Source organism: Stegodyphus dumicola, chromosome 8 (genome assembly GCF_044657685.1).
Source record: "Stegodyphus dumicola isolate Sdum_Otavi_A_Nest chromosome 8, ASM4465768v1".
NCBI lineage: Eukaryota > Metazoa > Arthropoda > Arachnida > Araneae > Eresidae > Stegodyphus > Stegodyphus dumicola.
Genome location: NC_140775.1, coordinates 21,728,552 through 21,752,533, shown reverse-complemented (window position 1 = coordinate 21,752,533; position 23,982 = coordinate 21,728,552). Strand labels below are relative to the sequence as shown.

At 32.2% G+C, this 23,982-nt stretch overlaps 1 protein-coding gene across 1 annotated transcript in view; it reads right to left on the bottom strand.

The window, feature by feature from the left end:
• Positions 1 to 7,382: 7,382 nt before the first annotated feature.
• The window catches only part of spir (spire type actin nucleation factor), a 269,005-nt gene continuing 252,405 nt past the window's right edge, over positions 7,383 to 23,982 (bottom strand). Inside the window, exons 11-15 of the mRNA XM_085821663.1 lie at positions 20,656 to 20,813; positions 16,583 to 16,717; positions 16,338 to 16,439; positions 15,213 to 15,334; positions 7,383 to 10,121 (exon numbers count right to left, since the gene is read on the bottom strand). Coding sequence (XP_085677789.1) covers positions 9,710 to 10,121; positions 15,213 to 15,334; positions 16,338 to 16,439; positions 16,583 to 16,717; positions 20,656 to 20,813 — 929 coding nt within the window. The 3' untranslated portion in view covers positions 7,383 to 9,709. The remainder of the gene's footprint in view (positions 10,122 to 15,212; positions 15,335 to 16,337; positions 16,440 to 16,582; positions 16,718 to 20,655; positions 20,814 to 23,982) is intronic.

Genomic DNA, 23,982 nt, shown 5'->3' with positions numbered 1-23,982 from the left:
ATCATGTTTATGGGATTAAGGTAAAATCTCGAGTGCCGTCTGCCTAAGGGAAGGGATATATAATACTTCGTGGGAAACTTTCTAAAGCCACTGGCTCGTATATACGAGACAGATCTTTGAATTCACAATTCATTAGCTAGAAGATAGTTTTATGCAATTACTGATGGAAAAGTCCTTACAAAATGGGTGGGGCTTTATAGTGTGAACCCTGGATTTTTGAAAGGCTTGGTAAGTAAAGTTGTAGTTGATTGAAAACGTAGCACCTTGAAATTTCTGAAAAATGTTCAAACGAAACCATAAAATCTTCAGTATCAATAATCAGTGCAAAAGTACTTAAATGTAGCAACTAATTTGGGACAGAGGGAGTATATGATTCATTGTGATTAATATCATGTATGTCATTATCATATGCTGTAGGTGATATTGAAATACATTGTATTCAGGGATACTTGGTGATATTGAAATAGTATTGTTTTGAATATCTGTAATGTCGCATTTACTCTTCAGAGCTCAAAAACTGCACTATTTAAAATTTTATTTTTTAATATTTCCTAAAACTTATTAACTTCATAAAGTGCAGCAGAAGAGTAGCGCCATCTTGCGGTCGGTAGAAATTTCAGGGAGGCCACCGAAAACACAAAAGAATATATTCATACTGGCAGGCCTTGACACAACTGATGAAGTCCGCATCTCAAACAAATGGCGCAACTGCTGCAAAGCTACTCTCATTCAAGGCAGTAGAGACTCAGTAATGAACTGTTGTATTTGAATATACACATTGATAAGAGCAGTAATTTACTTACTGTTGTTTGTTTTCATAATTTTAAGATCGCAAAAAGGATTTCTAGGTCATTAAACTGTCGAATCCAAAGTGCACTTATGAATCTGAAGGTAAATCAGATCAGTTTTCCGCTTTTAGCATATTGCTACACCACTTTCCTCTCTACTACTTTAAGTACAATGCGCGATCAGCGTTGCAAAATGGCGTACTACTTTTAAAGGAGTTGCGAATTGTATCAAGGCCAACAAGGTATCTACATATCTGCTCCATTCTGATCATTTGATGGTCTCGCGTAACGATCATCCACTGGCATTTGTGTTACTAGAACTTGCTTTACCGTAGGTCTAATGCTGGTGGGATATTTGTTTATTTGTGAAACATTCTTCTGAAACATTTTTGCCAAAAGGTAAAATGTTATATTGTTAATTAAAATTTATTAGAAAAGTGTGTTTTAGTGTGTTACCGAAATAATGTAGTGTTCATATCAAATTACGATAGCACTGATCAACGTAAATCTTTTTTCGGATCCTCTGCTCTCTCAGAAATGGATAAAAAATGTTAATCGAGAAGATTTTTTTTTTTCCTGTGAAATACATTTATGTGTGTATTAAGCATTTCGAGGAAAAATTTATCGAAGATAAAGCTGTTTGTGATGTAACACTGTTAGTAGTTTCAAGAACTTAACCCAACTTTAAATAAAAAAAGCTTATCCAACGATTTTTCAAAATCAGCAATACTATGAAGGATACTTCCCACAAAAAGAAAAACATCCGAAGAAAGAGAATCTGCAATTAATGCTCGTTGTGATAAACATTTCGAATAGTGGAAAAAGAATGATGTTATTACGACTTCGAAAACCTAATAACCGGTTTTGGATGAAAAAGGAAAAGGATCTTGCTTCTTCGTAGATATTCATAACAAAAGGTAGGATCTTTTGGTTACTGAAATTAGAATTTCTAAACTGTCCAAAAGTGCTATTATGTAATATGTAGTCTTAAACTTGAAAGAATGATTAGTCATTTGGATGGTTTTTCTGTTTCTGAAGATCATAATGAACACAATTGAAATTGGATAAATATGAAAACTACAGCTGAAATGTACAGAAGCAGAAAATAATCCAGATTGTGAGAAATTTAAATTTCTGTATGGATAAATTCAGTTAATTCAAACGAAGCAGCCTTCCTATAGTGCAGAATTCTTTACCTGGACACGTTATGTATTTTATTGTAATCTAAATTGCTACAATATTATAGTGACAGCAAATATTTTGAAAGAAAGCTGTCTTTGAAATTTGGCGAGCAGATTCTGGTTTAGAGACAAGTCATTGGATGTATCTAAAGAAAAAAATATGAAATTTTAAAGAATTCTGAAAAGCGTATCCACTTATTATTATATGAAATGTATAAAAACCACAGGTTTCGTACAAAGGCGATAGAGTTTTAGGTTTCTCAGATAAGTTTCAGTTGGAGATACCAACTCTGCTGATCTTTATTAAAAAAATAGAGATATTGTAGTCATGTTTCCTGTTAAGAACTTATTGTCTCATCAGCTATTAATGTCTTTTAAAACGAGCAATTAGTCATATACAGTCTTGTGGCTATCGAATTATAACTCAAAAATCAAGCAGTAATAGGATTACTAGGAATATGTTTTGGAATGCTTTCTGGTGGTACATTAAAATCTTCATTTGAAAACTTAATAAGGCAAAATCTTCCTTTATTTATATTGTTTGACGCAGTGCATTCATTAAAATCTGTACGATATGATTGGTTCAATCAGAAAGATTCCAATCAAACATCTTTTATACCGTCATTTGAAAACATAAATGTTATTTATGTTCAATCATTCTTTCAAGTTTAAGACTACATATTACATAATAGCACTTTTGGACAGTTTAGAAATTCTAATTTCAGTAACCAAAAGATCCTACCTTTTGTTCTAGTGTCCTACATTTAAAAAATTCTAGTGTCCTACATTTAAAAAAATGTATGAAATAGAAAAGAATGATAGCATTAAAATGTCTCCAGCTGTATCAGGCAAAATTTTAATTTCCTTCCTGTATAGTGAAGCAGAATGTCAGTGCAGCTGTTAAATTTTTAATGAGAAAGCTTTAGCTGCTCTACAGACTGAATCGTGAAATAGTAGACCTGGATATGGGAAGGACGTCTTAAGCACTTTATTGCTATAATATTAAAGTGACGAAAAACAGTGAACATTAAACATTCAAAAAAGGCAATACAGTTTCCAGAATATTCTTCCAGTTTATTAAACGGATCTTCAAACTTATTTTAAAACATAAGTGATAAAAAATACTCGGTACTTACGTGCTATGACGACTACCTAGATATCTCGCGGAAACTGGCGACCCTTGTAGATTATAAAGGTTAATCCTAACATAGGTTATAGAGGTCGTTAAAATAAAGAGTATTATCACGCACTTGCTATTACCACATCATTTTTTTGCTACATTTACGTGGATTATTACATTTAGGTTAAACACGTGAAACTTTATGTAATTATTTTTTTCCCAATGAATATCAACATTTCCAACTTCCTTCGAATGAAGAAGAAGCGATAGAATTTTTCAGAGGCTGGAATTTTACCCAAAGAACGAGTTTGTAAAAACGGCCATGATATGAAGTTTTATAATTCAGGATTTATAATATATATATAAAGGAAGAAAGGAGAACAAACTAAAAAAGACCTGTGTGGTCAAAACTTTTGCGCATTGAGCTGCAAAATTTGAAAACGAAGTAAAAAGGAAATTCTTCAAACTATTGCTTAAAAGCAAATAAGATACTGTGGTTCCCGTGTAAAATTTTTTAACACTATGCAAAAATAAATTGTAATACAAAAAGTTAAAATACGTACAAGAAGTATGAAATACTGAACACGAAAAACTGACAAATAAAAAGTGAATGCAAAACTGAATTCAAATATACCTAAACCTTTTCCAAAATATTTCCATTTTTTAAATAATCAGCATAAGATATGAATGGCAAAATTGAAAAATCGCTAGGAAAAGATTCTTCTGTTTGTTAACTGTTGACAAAAGATGAAAAGGTGTCTACGGAAAGAACCTAAGAAAGATTTTGGAAATAACTGAAGCTTGTTCACTTCATTATATTACTATGTTTCGAAGCTAGAAACAACGAAACTTATATTAATAGTATAATTCAACCGTGATCTGCCATCCGGACTGATTTATTTATGAAAAAGGGAGGATGGACATGAATCATACAAGAGGGATTTTTTCCGCTCTCACTTTTTCCCTGTTGATTTTCACTGCAAGTAATCTAAGATAATATGCTGATCCTCATTTGTAATTAACTGTTTGATTACATTGGGTTTAATTTTACGCATTAATTTTTTCATTTATATATTGATCAAAATATGAGTGTTTTCTAAACTTAATTTTGCTATATATACATAATTTTAACAAAGTGTAATAAATAACTATTACTGTATAAATCTGTTATTATAATTTTGAGCTCCAAAGGCACGTTAGTCCCGAATTGGATATTAATCTTGAAACGGCATTTTGTGTTAAATCATTAATAACGGCGTCTCACTTTTCAAATTATTGCCACCTTATTTGGCCACCAAATAATTTGGTGGCAATAATATTTAACCAAATTATTTAATATTAACCGAATATTGGCAATAATATTTAACCAAATTATTTAATATTAACCGAATATTGGCAATAATATTTACCAAATAATTTGGTGGCAATAATTATTTAGGCATTATTTGGTGGTTTTTATCCTCAAGTCATCTACAGAATTATTTCTGTAGATGACTTGAGGATTAGAAAAACAACTGCATGGATCTTTAAGATGAGAAAACGAAGAAAGAAAGCTTTCAGACGTGACCATTGATTTAAACAAATAATTTTATTTTTGTAATAGAGCAAGCCTCGATATGCATAAAGAGATTCACACAGCATATTTATGGGTGCACTATGCATTCCGCAATTTTTTACAGCTTACATCTCTTTAGACAATGGCGAAGCGGAGCAGCAGCAGATGTGGCTAGAAAGGGGAAGCAGAAAAAAAAGGGCTCACATTAGTAGCAGGGATATTTATAAACTTAATTTCATTATTTAAATTCTGGATCTGTGACTGGATACGATGGCAGATCCCAGAAAAGTCCAATCGAATCCCAGAAAGAATATTATAAACTACACTCATGTCCATAAATTAAGGATAATTCGAGGTCACGCGGAAATCGAACTCTAAAATAAATATATCACCTGTAAAATCACTACACACATCTTCAAGAATCATATGCAAATTTCAGGAAGTAACCAGATGACACCGATGGTTCGTCACAATGACGAGAGTGTAAGAGAGTGATATATAAAAAATACAGGCAAAGAAGTAAAATTGTTCGCAGGCGCTTTATAAGCATTTCAGTGCAATAACCGAATAGTTATGACACAAAGGCGGCATTTGGATGATTTTTTACGTGGTAGAATTTTCGGCCGTTGGAATGTGGGCGTACCCAACTGGAAGTATCAGACAAACTTGGAATTGCCCAGAGTGTCATCTCCAGGCTTTGGCAACGATTCCAAGATGATGGTAATGTGAGTAGACGTTACAACACAAGTCGCCCCCAGAGTTACAACGCCGAATGAGGACCTATTTGGCAGTTACTGCCAAAAGAAACAGGCGGAGCACAGCCTCAGACCTGTCTCGTCAGCTCTCTTCAGTAACTGGTACGACAATTTTAAGGCAGACCGTGTACAGACACTTAGGGCAGATTGGTCTATATGTTCGTAGACCTGTCAGATGCGTTCCACTTACTGCAACTCACTGTCGTCTGCGGTTAGCCTGGAGTAGAGAGCATGCATCGTGGACACCGCAACAGTGGGCTTGTGTGATGTTTTCCGACAAGTCCAAGTTTAGCTTGCAGTCTGATTCTCGCCGGACTTTCATATAGAGAGCTCCAGGTACCCGTTACCACCAAGAAAACGTCATTGAACGACACCGTTACGGTGGTGCAGGAGTGCTCGTTTGGGGTGGAATTATTCTGGGTTCCAGAACTTACCTGCATGTTCAAATTGGAACCATGACAAGCCAAATCTATCGGGACGTCTTTCTGGAACAACATGTACGTTTGTTTCGAGGCACCACGGGCGCACAATTTGTGTTTATGGATGACAACGCCCGTTCAAACCGTGCAAACATCGTAAGCGAATGCCTTCAATCGGAGGATATCACCCGTATGGGCTGGCCAGCATTCTCACCGGACTTGAATCCAGTAGAGCACGCGTGGGACATGCTTGGCCGACGAGTTGCAGCCCGTCAACCTCCTCCTACATGTCTACCGGAACTTCGGAGAGCATTGCTTTTTGAGTGGTGTAATATCTCCCAAGATCAGATCGATAATTTAATACTCAGCATGCCTAGGCATTGTACGGACTGTATTGCATCGTCTGGGAGACATACAATGTATTAACAATCATACCAACCATGTAATATTGGTTTTTTGAAAATAGGTTTTTTTTTTTTTTTTTTGTAATTTGCTCCAGGTAGAAAAAATCGGTAATTTTTTTAATAATATCAAACATATAGCAACTTTTTTTGCTCTTTACGTTTTGTTTAATAAATAAGCTTTACAAATATGCCAAATTTGTTTTGCTTTTAACTCTTCCTTTGCCTGATTTTGCATTATCCTTAATTAATGGACATGAGTGTATTTAGAACAGATAGGGGAGATACACAAATTAAAATGAGACTATTGCTAATTTAAGTTATAATTTTGAGTCATCAGTTTTTTTTATCTTACATATATATTGCATAAATTATTATTATTGTTATTTGGTAGTAGCTGCCCTGGATATCATTAAAACAGTTTAATACACCATTCCTAAAAAGTTAAATAGTGCAAACTTTCAATATTGTTAATTATTTACTTTTAATCTGACATCAAACTACAACTCCAGCCCTTTAAAAATACATAAATGCAAGATTAATATAAAAGCGGATGTAAATATAAAGAAAACACTTCTGGCGTTACAAAACTAAACAAACAAACAAACAAACAAACAAACAAAAAAAAAGCTTTTAGATTTTAAATTAGGTCCTAAAGGGCGTTTTCTTCATTTACACACACATACACGTTTCGAGAGCATTTGGGTTAAAAATGTTTAAAAACAGCCTATCTTTATAATTTCCGATAGTCTCGCGCGTTGGAGATAAAAATGTTTTATTCCGCACAGTGTTGCCACTGCCCGCTTTGAAATCGTTGAGTTTGTTAATAAAAAAATTCGTTAAATTTAAACAAAATATGAAATAGACAATGAAACAAATTTTAAATTCAAAATTCGGGCTTCCAGGTGCTCATATTCGGGAGGAGGACTACGTTATCCAAAATTCGATGGTTCTAGTTGCCTTTGTTTTTTTTTCACAGTGCCAGAAATATATATACATTCAATGCAGATTCTTCATTATTTAATTTATTTAAATATAATACATGGTGATAATATTTGGTGGCAACAATTGATACAACACTTTTAGTAATTCGACGCAAAATGCCGTTTCAAGACTGGGCTAACAATATTCTGGCTTAAAAAAAAGAAAGAAAGAGACCTAAGTGAGTTTAATTAGTTATTTAATGCAGACATAAAACAGTACATAATGTCACAAATGTACAATTTAAGTAACGTACATACAGTACCTCAATATTTTACAAATATATACAAACAGTCATTATAAGGAAGGTACTAGTAGCAAATATATACTATATACAAAACAGTCACTGACTGTACAGCCTAAAGTACCTAACGATTATGGTCTCACCATTTGAGATGCAATTTAAAAAAAGTCTACAAGCCACAATGCAAGCAAAATTAACTTCATAAATAACTTAACTCACTTTTAATAACACACTGCCAAATTAAAATTTCGGGTATATTTATATACATAAATCTGATGAACTCCTGAACTAAGAAATATAATAATTTCCATTCCTTCACTTTTGATAAAATGTATATTTCAAAAATTATATACATAATATTCTGCTTCTGAGACTATATATATTACAGCCAATTTTTTTAAAAAAATTCTCATTTTGTCAAGCATTTGTAAATCGTACTAAGAACAATTTAAAGAAAGGCGCGCCAGTTGAAAAGCTCGTTCGTATAGCATAATTTTTCAACAAAATATTAATTAGTTAACAACAACTATAATTTTGAAACTTCAGATTGGTATTTAAGAGGAACGTAAGGGCAATATTTTCTTCTTTTCTTTAGAAGAAAGTAGTAGTTAGCAGATGGAAGTTATTTTTTTCTTCCCTAGAAAAACAATTTCTTTAACAATAAAGTAGGCCATTATATTTGTTTTCATAAAACACAGTTCTTAAATACGCATATTTTAAAACAACAGTAAAAGTATAAAAATGTCTGGTGTATTTTTCCACGCTTACCTATTTTGCTCACAGGTATTAAGAAAAAGTATTCTAACAGTTCTTTTAAAATTTATTAATTTTTTTCCCACTGGGATATAAAAAATTCACTTTTAAACATTAAAAGTAAAATTAAAATGTATTTAATCAAATTTTAAAAAAGACAGAATGAAAATTTTTGCTCTGTATTCTATGTATATTTCAACCACTGTTGAAACAGAACATTCTGTACCTCAAAAATATAAAACATCTCCCAGCATAATTTAGGTTTAAAATTACTAACAGTTTTAATTAATCGATTATCAGCAGTTGATTACTAACATTTTGTCCGAAATTGCATCACAATATTTACTAAAAAAAATGAGAAGTTTCAAAGTTTTTCCAAAGGTTATGAAATGAACAAATAATCATTTACTGAATATTGTATAATCAGCTGCGTTAATTTATACAATAAAATATATGAAATTGTATAATATATCCATTAAAATATCACGCAAATGGAAAAAATCAAATTAGGGAAAACGTTTTCAAAATTTATATTCTAAGATTTTCGTTATTTTTATGATGCTTTCTTTGACCTATAGTTAGACATCTAAATGATTCTTATTTGATAATAACATATCAAATAAGAAATCTGATTCATATTTAGAATAATTAATAAATTTATTTCAGTTATGAACCAAATCATCTTAAATTTTAATGATTCAGTTCCCATAAAATTTCTGAAAGTTGCAGTGAATGAAATTGTAATTATAAGAATTCTAAACCTAGTTATTCCATCCCTCTTTTCCAGAATACAGTTAAAATATGAATCACGCTACATACACTTGCTGCTGATCTGAAACTATACAACCTTAGAAGAATTTAAAACGTTTAAAATCCTATGATTTGCACAGTAGGATTATATTCTTGTAAGTATTTATCTTTTAATATGTGTACTTAACATGCATATCAGTTTTTTAAAAATGAATAAATATTTTTAAGAGAAAAATACTAAACATAACTACAATCAAAATTAAATTAAATATATTAACATTTAAATGAAATTTTATTACACAAAATACAGAAAGCGTGCAGGAATTACTGGGAAATTTTAAAAATATGCATATTTTTTTAGTTTTGCTATGAAATGTACCACTTTTCTCCAAACACAACTGAGTACTTTGCATAAAATTGTGATTTCTTTGTAAAAGGATGCACAGAATCAACTTAATATGAAATTAATGTTGACTCAAAACGGTTTTGTTTGACAAAACTTATCATAACATTAATTTGTAACAATTGTTAGAACAGAGCAAAACTTAAAAATTCTTCAGTAAAATGCTTAATTTAAAAGTCCACTTCCATAATCCACAAAACATTTGATTATAGGAAAGAACTTGCATTTTAGAAGGTTCAAGCATATCTGCATACTTTTTTACAGAGTTAGACTTCAAAAGTAGAAACACAGGATACATCGTTTTTAATACATCATATACATCAGTTTTTTTTTTTTTTTTTTTTTTTTTTTACTATGAACTATTTTGTATAGCTTCCATTAGTGATATGCATTCTTTTTTGCGGCCAGGTTCTTGAATTTCGTTTCCTCCTTTGTTTGAAGCTCACTTTGTCCTGACTGGCCAATATGATATTACAGACCATTACTTTGCACTCACGACAAACTGATTCTATAGGTCCTTTCATTTTATCGTCTTGACACGGACTGTTCTTTTCATTTAATGTTTCAGAAGGTACAAGAGTTTTAGATCGTTGTAAAGGTGCCCTCTTTCTGGGGGCCGCAGGTAATGAGTTTCTATCTTTTTTGTTAGCTATCACATGTACAGATTCGGAATGACGAAAGGTAAGCCTCCTCTTCGCTGGAACATCCTCAACAGTTGTCTTTTGCCTTGTTACTTTTGGAGTAGCCTGAGAATTTTCCTTCCCTTCGGAACTAAAGTAAAAAAAAAAAAAAAATATTAATATATTAATCAAATACAATTTTAAACATTAAGCAGTTGCGAACTTTAAGTATATGGAATGATCATAAAATTCGGATGATAATTCTGTAGTCGCACGGATGTTGCGTACATGTTCTCGATAAAAGTTACAATCTAGCGACGTGAGAAATTCCAGCCATGTACTTGTTGCACTCAAATTTCTTGAATATACGGTATGGTCATTTATAATATCCTTGCACCCAAATGCAATAAAATTTATATATACATGTGCATTTTTGTGGTTTCTTAAACGACAGACGTTTATCTTAGTCTAGTTTTGCTGTTGTAACATGAAATTACAAAAAAGAAAAAAAAAAAAAAAAAAGGTTGGTAACGACTACAAAAGGGACAACATAACGAACTACATTTTGCACCCTCATACTGCCAAGGTATGAAACAGAAATAGGACAGCTAAAACACATCAGCGTCCTACTAAGTTATTTTTAAACCTTAACCACAGAATTTGTTCAGGCTCCGTTCAGATGGTGGTATAAATGTCATAACTGATTTAAGCTGAGCTTCGTTGGTAGGTAACCAGACCTTGCTTACGCCACAAAAACTGATTTAGGGGTTTTGGTATAAAGTTCGAAGTTTTTTATCTTATGCCGACTTGGTATAAGAGTCTCCCAATCAGAGCAAACGCGTGAAACATATTGAGTGGGAAAGCTCACATCCACGCATGCGCAAATTTAGCTTTTTCTAATTGTCTAATTAGACCCTGTCTCGCGGGTGTGAAGGGAACTCCCGCATTTTATGCCTCTGTGACATTTATACTCAGGAAACCTGGATGACCAGTTTTATATCTTTATAAAGGTAAAGAATTTTTATGAGGAAGCAAAGGATGGTTCTGAAGTCTTCCAAAATTTGTGGCCAAAGGTCCAATCATTATAGGCGATAATCAGATCCTACAAACAAATACAATTATTTAGTAATAACTAACTATTTCTATCAGTATACTTTTCTATTGTATGGTTTAATCATTAAAAAGGGGTCTTTTTTCCTTTTCTTTATTTCGAAAATTTTACGCTATTTGCACATGACGGAAGTTTGCATACACTGATGAAACTGCATATTTTCTACCAATCAATTATCAGTATCTAATCTAACATCTTTAATCATCATTTAGAATGTAATAACTCAACAAATAAAACCCGTTTTTTGAATCTAAGAATTATAGCGCCACATGAGAAAAATAGAAAAACTGCACGCCACTTTTGGTTGCTCAGATGTGTAGAAGAAAAGACATTTAAAAGGAGATCCTAGCCCTACGGCAAGGTTTATGAAACAGAGCCTTTAGGATATCATAAACTTTGATTGTTAGACTGCTTCTCCATCTTCCGCTTTCTGGAAACGTCCTAGAAACTGATGCCGATTTCCCTCGGCCAAATCAGACAACAGACATCTACCCAAAAAGGCATTCTCTAGATTCACGAGTGGGGAAACTCCTCAATGATTTTATTTTTATTGCAATATTTTTTAAACAAATTTCCACTGGACCATTCAGTTTTCGACCTAAAACATTTTGGTCATCCCTTAAATTAAAAGTGTTCAGCAATTATAAACAGTTTTTATTTTAATTAAAATGAATGCGCGGAAGTTACTTATTATTGTATTTTTAACCTTATTTCTAAATGACATAAATAAAATATTATAATAATTTATGTATACATATATATTTTACGCGACGACGAAAAGATGTATATTTTAAAATACTAAAGCAACAACCGCAGAGAAAAAGCTAAAGCAACAACCTACTTATTTTCTTTTAATAATACAGTTTACAGCTTATACAAGCGTATTTCTAAATTCGTATTTCATCTAAATTCACAAGCGTATTTCTAAATTAGTATTTCATCTAAATTCAAAAGCGTATTTCTAAATTCGTATTTCATCTAAATTCACAAGCGTATTTCTAAATTAGTATTTCATCTAAATTCAAAAGCGTATTTCTAAATTCGTATTTCATCTAAATTCACAAGCGTATTTCTAAATTAGTATTTCATCTAAATTCAAAAGCGTATTTCTAAATTCGTATTTCATCTAAATTCACAAGCGTATTTCTAAATTAGTATTTCATCTAAATTCAAAAGCGTATTTCTAAATTCGTATTTCATCTAAATTCACAAGCGTATTTCTAAATTAGTATTTCATCTAAATTCAAAAGCGTATTTCTAAATTCGTATTTCATCTAAATTCACAAGCGTATTTCTAAATTAGTATTTCATCTAAATTCAAAAGCGTATTTCTAAATTCGTATTTCATCTAAATTCACAAGCGTATTTCTAAATTAGTATTTCATCTAAATTCAAAAGCGTATTTCTAAATTCGTATTTCATCTAAATTCACAAGCGTATTTCTAAATTAGTATTTCATCTAAATTCAAAAGCGTATTTCTAAATTCGTATTTCATCTAAATTCACAAGCGTATTTCTAAATTAGTATTTCATCTAAATTCAAAAGCGTATTTCTAAATTCGTATTTCATCTAAATTCACAAGCGTATTTCTAAATTCGTAATTTTATCGCGCTTTCATACCACAGACCGAAAAACTGTTTTTGAAAATTTAAGAAACAAATGATTTTTAAAATACAAAATGCTCATCAAGAATTGAATGAGCCGCAAAGTAGTGAATTACAGCGACCTAAACTCGTTCCAGTGCTGTATCATTGTAATCCTGATCACAAGCACAAAAACGTGCGATTCTGATCAATATTTCATTGCTTAGCAGTGCATTACAGAAAGCATAATTTTCATAGCCATGTCATTCCTTGAAAATGACAGTTATTTATTTGATTTAATACAGGCAGTATCTTGCTGTGCATAATTCAATCGCATAAGTCTGCAGCTTTAATGTACATAACACGAATGCCACATTTTGCAGGTCATCTTAAAGAGGTAGTTATAAGCTATATTTCCTTAAATATTAATCTTAGACATGTACTTCAACTTGCAAAGGTACGGTAACGAATAAATCTTAAAAAATGTTATCAGGTTCAATGTTCCGCCTTACTTGCTTTGGGAACATTCAAGAACCTGACTCGGAACAGGGAGCTTACTAAAGCTATGTTCAATAAATGTGGGAAGTAGACAAGATACACAGGAAGGGTATACGAAACCCTTTATTTTTCACTCTTTACAATGATTTCCGGACTTCGGAATACAGAGACCAACCACTTGTGGTCTGAACGTAAGAATATAAAAATATTAACTAAACTCTAACTTAACTTTGGAATAATAAACAAGGGCCTACGTGGAAGATTGGCCGTATATTAACAGGAAGCCGTATGTAGTACAGAGAACTGTGAACACTACAATACGTTTAAAATTATGAAGAGGATTAAACCTCTGGCCTGGAAGGCAACCAGCAACCGAGTAAAACTGCTAAGGCAAGTGGCCTGCTTCGACTAACTCCTTCCTCTCTCTCTTGCTTGGCAAAAAGCCACAACTTAAGTACTTGGCGTTCGCAAGACAAATTTGCATAAATAAGTTAAAGCTTTTAATTCTGGCCGGAAGTAGAAAATAAGAAGTGACAGTAAAGATTTAAAATAAAATAAACGTTAGTAAAACTTAAGATCCTTACAATGTAAAGACATAAAAAAAGTTTCAGCGTAGCAAATTAGAGAATTCTGTACGTGAAAAAAATCTAGCTTAAAAGATCTCCCTCCAATAGTGTGTATGTGCATGTGCATGTGATTATAGCAAAGCCTCGAGGGCTATCTGCCTAAAGGGAGGGATGCCTTCATGGAGGACTTTCTAAGGAAAACTGGCAATAGAAATATTAAAAAGAGTAAAATGGGCATTGTGCTTTTGAGAGAGAAACTACAAAACTAATGTTGCACGCTGATTCGTTAGGCGATTAATTATTTCACATTGGGTAATACAGATTATTAACTTTGTAACGCACCTCATGAAACTATGACAGTACAAAATTTTATATACGGAATCGTCGGGAATTTTCGAATTTTAGATTATCAGCTTAAATCTAGTACGATGAAAAGCAGACATGGGAAAACTGGAGCTTTTCTAACTGTTTACGTCAGATAGAAAAATGATAACCCTTACTTAGAATCACTCAACGACCAAAAGTATGATCATGGCTAGCGTCAATCAATGTATTATCATTGGTCATCTTAGGATATCATGACCAGCAGGAGTTTGAAAGTGACATGCAGGAGTTTCGGTCAGTCAAGAGAAAAAACGCATTTAGGCACACCTGCTTCCTTTTGTTAAGTATTATATTCTCCATCTCTAGACTAAGTAGGGCTAGATTTTTTATATGATTTTTTTTTTCAGTCTGGTGGTCCGGATATTAGATCATTCCGGAAACTGAATGTCCGGATTTCGGACTTTGCACAATAATTACTAATACTTCAGCGAATTTTGAACATAAAATATATGAAACTTTTGTGTTTACTTTATTTAATGTATAATGGGCATTTTATTATTTGGAAGTGTGCTTCACAGACCGCTTAAAACGCTAGATTTTTTATTTATAAAAACCACCTTGCTTTTAAGCTGCTCTTATAAAATTTTCTCCTTTACTTCGGGAAACTTCGTACTAGGAAAGACCTAGTAAATATTTAAGAAAATCAGAAACAACTTCTTCCGAATACCTTGTACATAGTGTTCGATAACACATGGGTCTCATATGTGTTACTGGTCTTACATATCTTAATGTATTACTGGTGGATACGGAGACATTACTGTATTTAATAATCCGGAGATTTCTTTAATTTATGTATAAAATAAAAGTAAGCATTTATAACATATTTAATTTTTATATAACATATATATATACAAAGGAGGAATTCTTCATGTGATGTCTTACAGGTCTATTTCTTAATATAAATGAAGAAAAAAGGAGAAAGGGTTTTGTTCACTTGTTTGCCGCTCAAGAAGAGCTTTTCTTGAATGCTTCTGAAGAGGATAAGAATTTAACCATTTAAAATACTTATATATTTGCATTATTTATAAAAATAGCAAATAAGAATCACTCATTTACAAAAATAATTTGGAAGGTTTATTAATACTGGAATTCCACTTACGTTCCAAAAACATCTGAGAACTTCCAGAAAGAGTGACTAGATTCTTCTTCTGGAGGAGGACTGGGAGTGGGACTGAGCATATACACAGGTATTCTTGCAAAATGTTCAGTTGGAATGCGCATCTGTAAATTAATACAAATTAATCTCTAAAGAAAAGGCAGGAGAACATTTTATTGCAGTCATTGAAGATCTCATTATGCAAACATTTGTAAAGGAGAATTCTCCTCTAATAACTATGTAATTGCTTTTTGCCACCCAGACATATAGTGGTTAGGAAAGCCTACTGCGGTGCCGAAGGGACCGAGTTCGAATCCCGGAGAACGCATGGCTGTAATTCTCCGCCCCTTCATAGGAGGTAACGGTGGCCCACTTTAGGAACTTCCGCATTAAAGTGGCCCCCATTTCCGTCCTTAGTAGTGGCCAAGCGTAAATCGGGTAAGTGCCCACCAAAGGAGGAAAAATTGCTTTTTTCAAACAGTCTGTCATTTTAAATTTAATACAGACCACATTTCCCTTCTGATTTCAATAGTTCTGAATCAAGAAGACATGATCAAAGTTGTATCTATCATTTGCAATACTGATGGATATAAAAATATCTACTGTAAATCAAAAACCATAAATTTTGAAGTATTTGGCACAACAAATAAAAGCAAATATGCCTTTGATTACATGCAGACTTAACTGTGGACTTTAAATGCTTTTAATTTTTAAAATATGGTTCTAATTCACAGAAAGCTAGAGACTGACAGTAACAGCTTCTTGCACATTTCATAAATCCGACTGATAACTGATTACAGTTTTTTAAAAAAATTTTATAACACACAATTTCTACTCGTTCACGAAAAAGAAATTTTAAGTAGCAGAATTTAAAAAAATTAGCAGAATTTAAAAGTTTATTTAAGTATACAATTTACTAATATATGCATATCTTATTCATATGCAAGTGGTTGAATTTATTATGCAAAATCTAATTCCTTTTGCTTAGATTTGTATCCTTGTCCTCGAAATCTATAGTTATTAGTTTGACACATAGGATAAAAATTATTTTCTGCTATAAATTGATCAGCTCATGACAAAACAATAATTTCCAGATAAAAGAAAGAAATGAATGATTATGACTTTTACCTTACTACTGCATTTATCGCAGACTGATCTTTCGCACATTTTGCATTTTACACCCCACTGCCCAAAAAAAGAGAAACGAACTTGTTTACACGTGAAGCATACCTGTAATAAAATATATTATGCTTAATATATTTAATAAACAAACATAAATACAAAATACTTAATAAACAAACATAAATACACATTATTTGATAGTTAAAATTTGCAATAAATTTAATTGATTAGAACACTAATAAAATTCTTACTTTTCCCTTACGAATATCCTCATAAAGCGCTGGATTCACTATAAGTGATTCTAATTCGGCTTTTGTGAGAACATTTCGAATGTGCACAACCTCCTCAAGCGTTAATGATAGGCACTCAAGAGATTGCCATTGTGACTGAAAGAATATAATAAAATATCAAAACATTTAATTTAATTTAGAGCATATAATAAAAAAATCAAGCTTTATTGTAAGCTAGAATAAGAAAGTTTATGTCCCAATATGCTAATATAGAGCATTAAAACACCTTTTATTGCTCACAAAAAGCTTTAAGTGTTTATAAAATTGCCCGTTGGATGCATTATAAATTACATACATTTTATATTATAGCAATTAGATAATTAGATATATTATTGGAAAGTAAAACAGAGATTTAGCGATTAAGGGATACCGCATTGAAGGTAAAGTACAGATTTTATGTCTTATATATTGGCAAAACTTACCAGATTGTGCAGAATAACATGGTAATGCGCAAAATATTCTTAAAGTGTACATTAAAGAAGTTCCTAACGTCAAAATACTTTAAAATTTATTTAAAACATTAAAATTTAATGAAAATAAACATTATCATTGCATACTGAGGTGCTAAAAGATTAAGTACACATAACTAATATACTAAAATACTTTTAAGACAATTGAGATATTGAAATTGATATCACCGTAACCAAATACGTACTTTCTATGATTTTCTCATAATGCAGCCCTATTTATTAAAAGCCATTACAATACATTTTATTTTTTTAATATTTTTTTATATTTTTATTTATTTATTTATTTACAATACATTTTATAAGGTTTACATAGTGTATGGTAACAACTAATCAGCATTCAAGTTTGGCAAACATGGGGGCTTTGAGCCAGTTCTGTGTCCCTATATATGACAGAGTTTCATTCCGGATTAATATAAACTATCAAAAATATGGAACACTGCATTTATCAAGTGAGACAATAGGTCTTCAATTAAATTTACGCATGTTATTTCTATCTAGAAACACTCTATTTGTACTAGTGGTCTCTGCATATTTATTTACCTTCCCATAAATTTGCACCACGCCATGACAAAGCCATTATAAGAGTACAGTGCTTTATTTAGAATATGAAACTATAACCTGATGCATTACGCATAAATATACGCATGAGCTCCAAAAACATGATTTACCGAATCATGTCAGATAACGCCAGCCCTCCAATGGCAATGCTTGCTCCCCAGACAAAGCAGGGTCCACTGTTCAATGGGCTTTGTATCAACGGTGGTGATAATTTGAAAAATACAGGCATTCAACTTGGATGAATCTGATGTAATTTTCCCTTTCTAAGTGATTGCTTACACTTCCCAGGCAACTAAAATGCCATAGATGGTATAACGGCTAGCGGAGACTGACTGTTAATCAAAACTCCAGGTTATAGGGTCGAATACTGCTTACGGGTTGATCGCTCGGATGTATCCTTCCCTTTTCCTGGCAGCTGTGATATCGATCCACATCTTCTGATACACCTTGGATAACGCTTTGCGATGGTGGTGGGTGAACGACTGGTGGATGCGGCCATTCCAGAAGAGCGCTTGCGAAGTATGTATTCGGCCCTTTAGAAAGGGGAGGTCTTATTCTTGTATTACCGATGTTTTCTTCACATGTCGCTGATGTTATCTGGTTCTGAAATGTTACTGTTCTAGCTGACCGACCTACCTAGTACGTTGCAAAGTAATGAACATGATTTTTTTTTCTTTTTTGCGTATCGCAAAAGGACCAAGGCCTAGATAAATGGAGGGAGAATTCAGGCATACAGGTAAGCCTTCCTCAGTTGAGTCCGTATTTCTGAAACAGAGCGCAGATGAGTCTGTGTCTTGCACAGGCGAAAATGCAGAGGAGTTTTGAATAGCGTTACAATATCAAATTGTGCCTGAAAGGCAGGAAATATGGTTGGGAAATGTTGCATTGTTGAAAGCAGCATATGGAAATGCTGTTTTATTTCAGCTCAAGTTTTCAGGTAACATTAGAATTTCCTGGGTGTAAAAGAGGGTACTGAGAACAAACAGAATGCACAGCATATTTGGACTTCAGAATTAAAAGCAGTGTGACTCACACAGGTGCAAATACAGGTACATACAAGTAATGAAGCGTTAAAAAAAAAAAAAAAAAGATTGGCTCTACTGTCGTGAAATTGCAAAGACGTGAATTCTTCAACACAGCAAATGCTAAAACGCATATTATTACGGGGAAGAGAGATTTTGAACAAAAAATATCACAGTGCTTCTGTATCTACCACAAAAGCTTTGTTTAGCTTAATGTGACTTCTTTATGCTCTAAATTCAAACTCCAGCTTAAAGGACATCAGTTTGGGATGGTTAAAAAGATCCAGGCAACTACAACGAGGGAGCTGACCAACATATATGCAAAAACTTCCACTATCATAAAGAATGCAGTTAAGCGCATGAAATATAACTGCATGAAGACAGTACATTCTGCATGTTCGTTCAGTATCTGCGTTCATGCACGTATAACTGCATATACGTTCAGAAGAAAAAATATTTTTTAAAAATCATTTTCATCACTTTCCGAACAGATTATATATCCCAAAGTACATTACATCCAACGCACATGTAGAATATCTTATTTTTCTAGTTTCTGGAATCTTAAAGTAAAATAATGATAAATCATGTTTATCAAATCTACTTCGAAAACATTATTGCCAAAATTTGCAATTATTCGGTCCTGTTCAGTTACCTGGATGCATCATTTCCACAGTAGTTAGAGCAATCGGAAACTTCAAATAAAGCTGTACCTAATGCTTTGACACTCTAATTGAGCTGGGTCATGCTTTGCCATCGAATGAAAAAATAAAACAAAAACAGGAGTCTATAAATTGCACAAACAATATAATAAAAGTATTTTGTGTGCAGTTTATGGACTCCTTATACTCAGAATAGTATCTTTTAATTTTCCGCATGAAAATTGTATGTGCTCTCATAAGTAGATAATATACAGTATGAAAATCGACTCATATTCAATTTTTGATATTAATAATATTCGAAATTTAGAAGTAAATTTAGGAAAAATCAAATTGTAGTTTAAAAATAAGCTATACAGATCGAAAAGTAAACAGAAGTTAAACACAATTAAATTTAAGTCTAAAGCAATGAAACATAGATATCAGTATGAGAAGGCTCCCTAAAATAAATTTAGAAAAGTAATATGTATTTGGACATAAAACTTTATACACAATACTTTATACACAATGTCTATGGTGATTGCCGTCATTTTTTATAAAATGTAGTGTCCTGGGAACTGAATTATTGCATCACCATTGTTTTGACATGTACGGCAGAATATTGCAGGCTAAACACGTCATATCCTCTGTGCATTCTAGTGATTAGAAAGGTCTTGCGCATATAATCGTCCACGCATTTTATGAAATATCAACAGTGAAATTATTCGAGACATATTCCATGGTTGGATTTCAGAGGGGCTTCAATTCTTTCACTGTCATTGTCGGTTGCCAAATGTATTATTTTTTTTATACATATTTCTTCAGCTATTTTGGTTTAAGAGCCATTGCAACACTTTTAGTCGGACTAGATTTCCATACAATCTCTGGCTGGCTACAAGTGATTTACATCATTTCCCAGCTGTCAAGAAGACACCTTCGGAGTCACAAGGGTATCAAAATAGTGGTGACATGATACCTCAGTATACAGTATACAAGACACTGTTTATGAGATGGGGATAAAAAAAATTGTTCATATCTTAGATAAATGTTTCAATCGTTATGGCAATTTTGTGCAAAAAAAAAAAAAAAAAAAAAAAAAAAGGTTTCCATTTTGGAACAGAGTATAACGTTTTCACACTAAGCTATTCTCTTTAAATAATAACACTTACAAAATATATTTTTGGAATAAAAAACTTAAACATAGCTCCATTTTTGAACAATTTTGATTCAGAAAAACTAAATAAATTAATAAATATAATAAATATAATAAACTAAGTAAAATAAACTAATAAAATACTTTTAATAAAATTTTCACTGTATGAATAAGTGTAATAAAATAAATAACTTACAGATTTCCAGTAATCCGACCTCGATTGACTAGAACGCTCAGAAAATACTGAGAAATGATCATTGGGTGTTATTTCATCTAAAGGAGTTTGATCACAAGACTTCGGAGGAGATTCACATACACTTATACTATGCCTTCGTTCAGATGGGCTCAGTGATTCTATTAAAATTTAAATAATTAAACGTTTACTACTCTTCAATAATAAAAATAAGTTAATAAATTAATATTTTCACATGTTACCATACATAAATATACCAAAAATGTGCCTACAGATATTATATTTTAAAATACTGATCCAAGACAAACAAGCTATGAAAATGGTATTCTCAGAACGGCCGCTTAGAGTAGTTCATGAGGTAATAACATCAAAAATCACGTAAATATCAATGCTGGAATGCGTCTAAGCTAATATCTGCATATTCAAAGTGATTAAGGCGGGTATTAGTTATTGAGAAAGTAAGAGATATTTGCATGCGTAGTTTGCCGCAGAAAAGGGAAATGGACATTTAGAACATCTTTATTAGCAAAAAAGTTTGCTCATAGCTGGAAAATGGGATACTGAAGGATCAGAAGTTTTAAAAGTGGCACGTGGAGATGCAATAAAAAAGGCTGAGTGTAGAAAAGTATTTGACGTAGATATCGAGGGCCATCGGAAACAGTTTCATTCTTCTTCAGGCGCAAATTACTTTTGCCACAAAACATTGATACTACTTAAAATCTACACCTAGCTACGGTTACGTTTTTACTACTAAATTTTACATAGGCATTTTTCTCTTCCAAATGTTAAGTGTTTTTGAATGAAATAAGAGACTCAAAGATGGGCGAGAATGTATGACGTATGATCCTATAAATAAATAAATAACCATTAAACAGCAGTGGCTAAAAACAACAAATATGTGTAAACTGACTGTGGTATGCGTAAACTTCAGTAAACAGTAAAGGGCGATTACATATTTATCAAGAAGCATCCCAATTTTAATTAAATTAAGCACGAAGAGGATTTCTCGGAAGCTTCTGCCTTAAGTAATTTCAGTGTGCTTCTATAAGATACTGTAAAGGCCAGTAGAGAGATTAGGCTGTTATACCATGTCGCCAGTTCAAAAGACTACTTTACCAGTGATTGCTGACTATTTCTAAAATTAAAAGCTTCACTGAACGGAAGAATATTTTCTAAATTAATTGGTGTCCGATGAAATGTGATACAGGTATTGAGTAACATTCCACAAATTAAATTTTAGTCGTACTTCCAACAATGCGTGCACAGTCTAAATCAGTGAATAGATGCATAACGAAAATATTTTATAAACGGCAGTATAGTATAAAACTTTACTCATAAATTTTTAAATTGTATTTCAGGAATTAAATTGTCACATCTTATTTAATTCTACTACACAGTTTAAAAAACAAAGGTGCGAATTTTAAGAAAATAATCTGATATGAAAGTGATTGGATTTTATAAACAAATAAGTCTAACTTGGTAAGCGAAAATTTCCAGTTTCGAGAAATATCAGTTATGTTTCAACTAAATTAATTCTAAACAAAAAAAGGTTCTGCATGTAAAATACACATGCATGGCGATATTCGAAGGTGAATTACCGCTACCATAATTTTTTCCCTAAAAGTAGTAGTGAATGTTTGGTGAATTTATTAAATGCATACGAAAGTTCTCAGGTTGTTTTCGCATGTAAAAGTCCAGAACTTTTTCTTTTAACTTGTTTTCTAAATGAATGCTTTATCGGTTGTAACTTTTATTCCAAGGTACGTTAACATTTTTAATCATTTAAATCATGAAGATATTTTGATGCAGAACCTTCCGAACCAAGAAAGTCGCAAATAATTCTGCGGCTTATTTTGAGAAAATGTTTTGCCGAAAGCAGCACAAGTCTCGGTTTAATATTTACGGAAATAAAACCAGCAAACGCATTTTCGAATGTGCTGCACATTTATTTCAGAATAAATGAGTTTAATATAATAATTAAATATAAACATGGTGAACCCTCTCATTTCCAACAGAAAATTACTTTTAAAGTGATCGGTAATTCTGGAATATAAATAAATATATATAATACTTCTCTAAGGAGAAGTTTCTAAAAGGACTTATCTCCAATATGAGCAATACCATCAAAATGCATTAACTCACGACCTCCAAAATGGTATCAGCATAAAATGCTTCCAAATGATACAAATTAAAATATATGCCCTTAAAAACTGAAAAATGTTCTTAACGAGAAAACGTTTGTAATGCCTTTCTGAAACACAAATTTGATCCTTATCTAAACATTAAATAGTTTATCTTACAGAAAAAATATGCTCTATATATGATTTATTACATTTCTCAAATATTTATACAAATTTTTCCATTTCCTGCCTGTGAAGCTGACAAAATATATCGTATAAATGTTGAATAACGACAAAAGATGGTCAATTACTGCTTTAGAAGATCACTGAAAGCAATCGCCTTTACCTTAAAGAAGTTGTTAAGTTGATGCATATATGTAGTAAACTTCAAAAATTGGTACTTTTCTGTTATCAGGACCGAATTTAGAAATATATGTATATATGCATGCATGGTATGTATAGATGATATATATGTTCATGTCTGCATATATATTTATATATATATATGGTAATTCGCTCCTATAACTCATCCGCCTTTTCCTAAATTTGGCAACAGCGACAGCAGCGAGATACTTCTTCAAGCTGCGTGAGGAAATGAAAGGAGACTTCCATTCCGATGAGGTTATGACTTGACGTTGGATGTAACTGAACTATGCTGCTCGACGATGATGTGATTCCGTTTCATGATGAATAGAACTTTTTATCTTACTTCCTTTCACTCTGTACATACCATAATCATGTTTTATTCTTTCATTATTAAATACCTTTAAAACGCCACTGCCTTCCTCTATTTTAATCCTAACCTCATCCCACATATATATATATATATATATATACGTACGTATATAATACATGTGCGTACATACATTTCTGAATTCTGATAACAAAAGTGTACCCATAAATTTTCATAAATACTAAACCTTATATCAATAAGCTTGCAAAACAAAATGAATAACAAGCTTAAAAAACATTATGAATGCCAAATTTAGTAATAAAGTTAAAAGCTCTGCTTCAAGACTCTATTGGCAAAGGAAAGTGATAGTTCAGTACAATATAATCAAACGCATATTTCCATTTCCAGACAAATGAAGAGAAGGGGGGCAATCAAATAAAGCAGATTTAAATTGTATCAATAGTGAATTTTTTCGAAATTATCGGGTTGTCCGGAAAATAATTCAGGTTTTTGCAATTGTTTATATTTCCTGTAAAT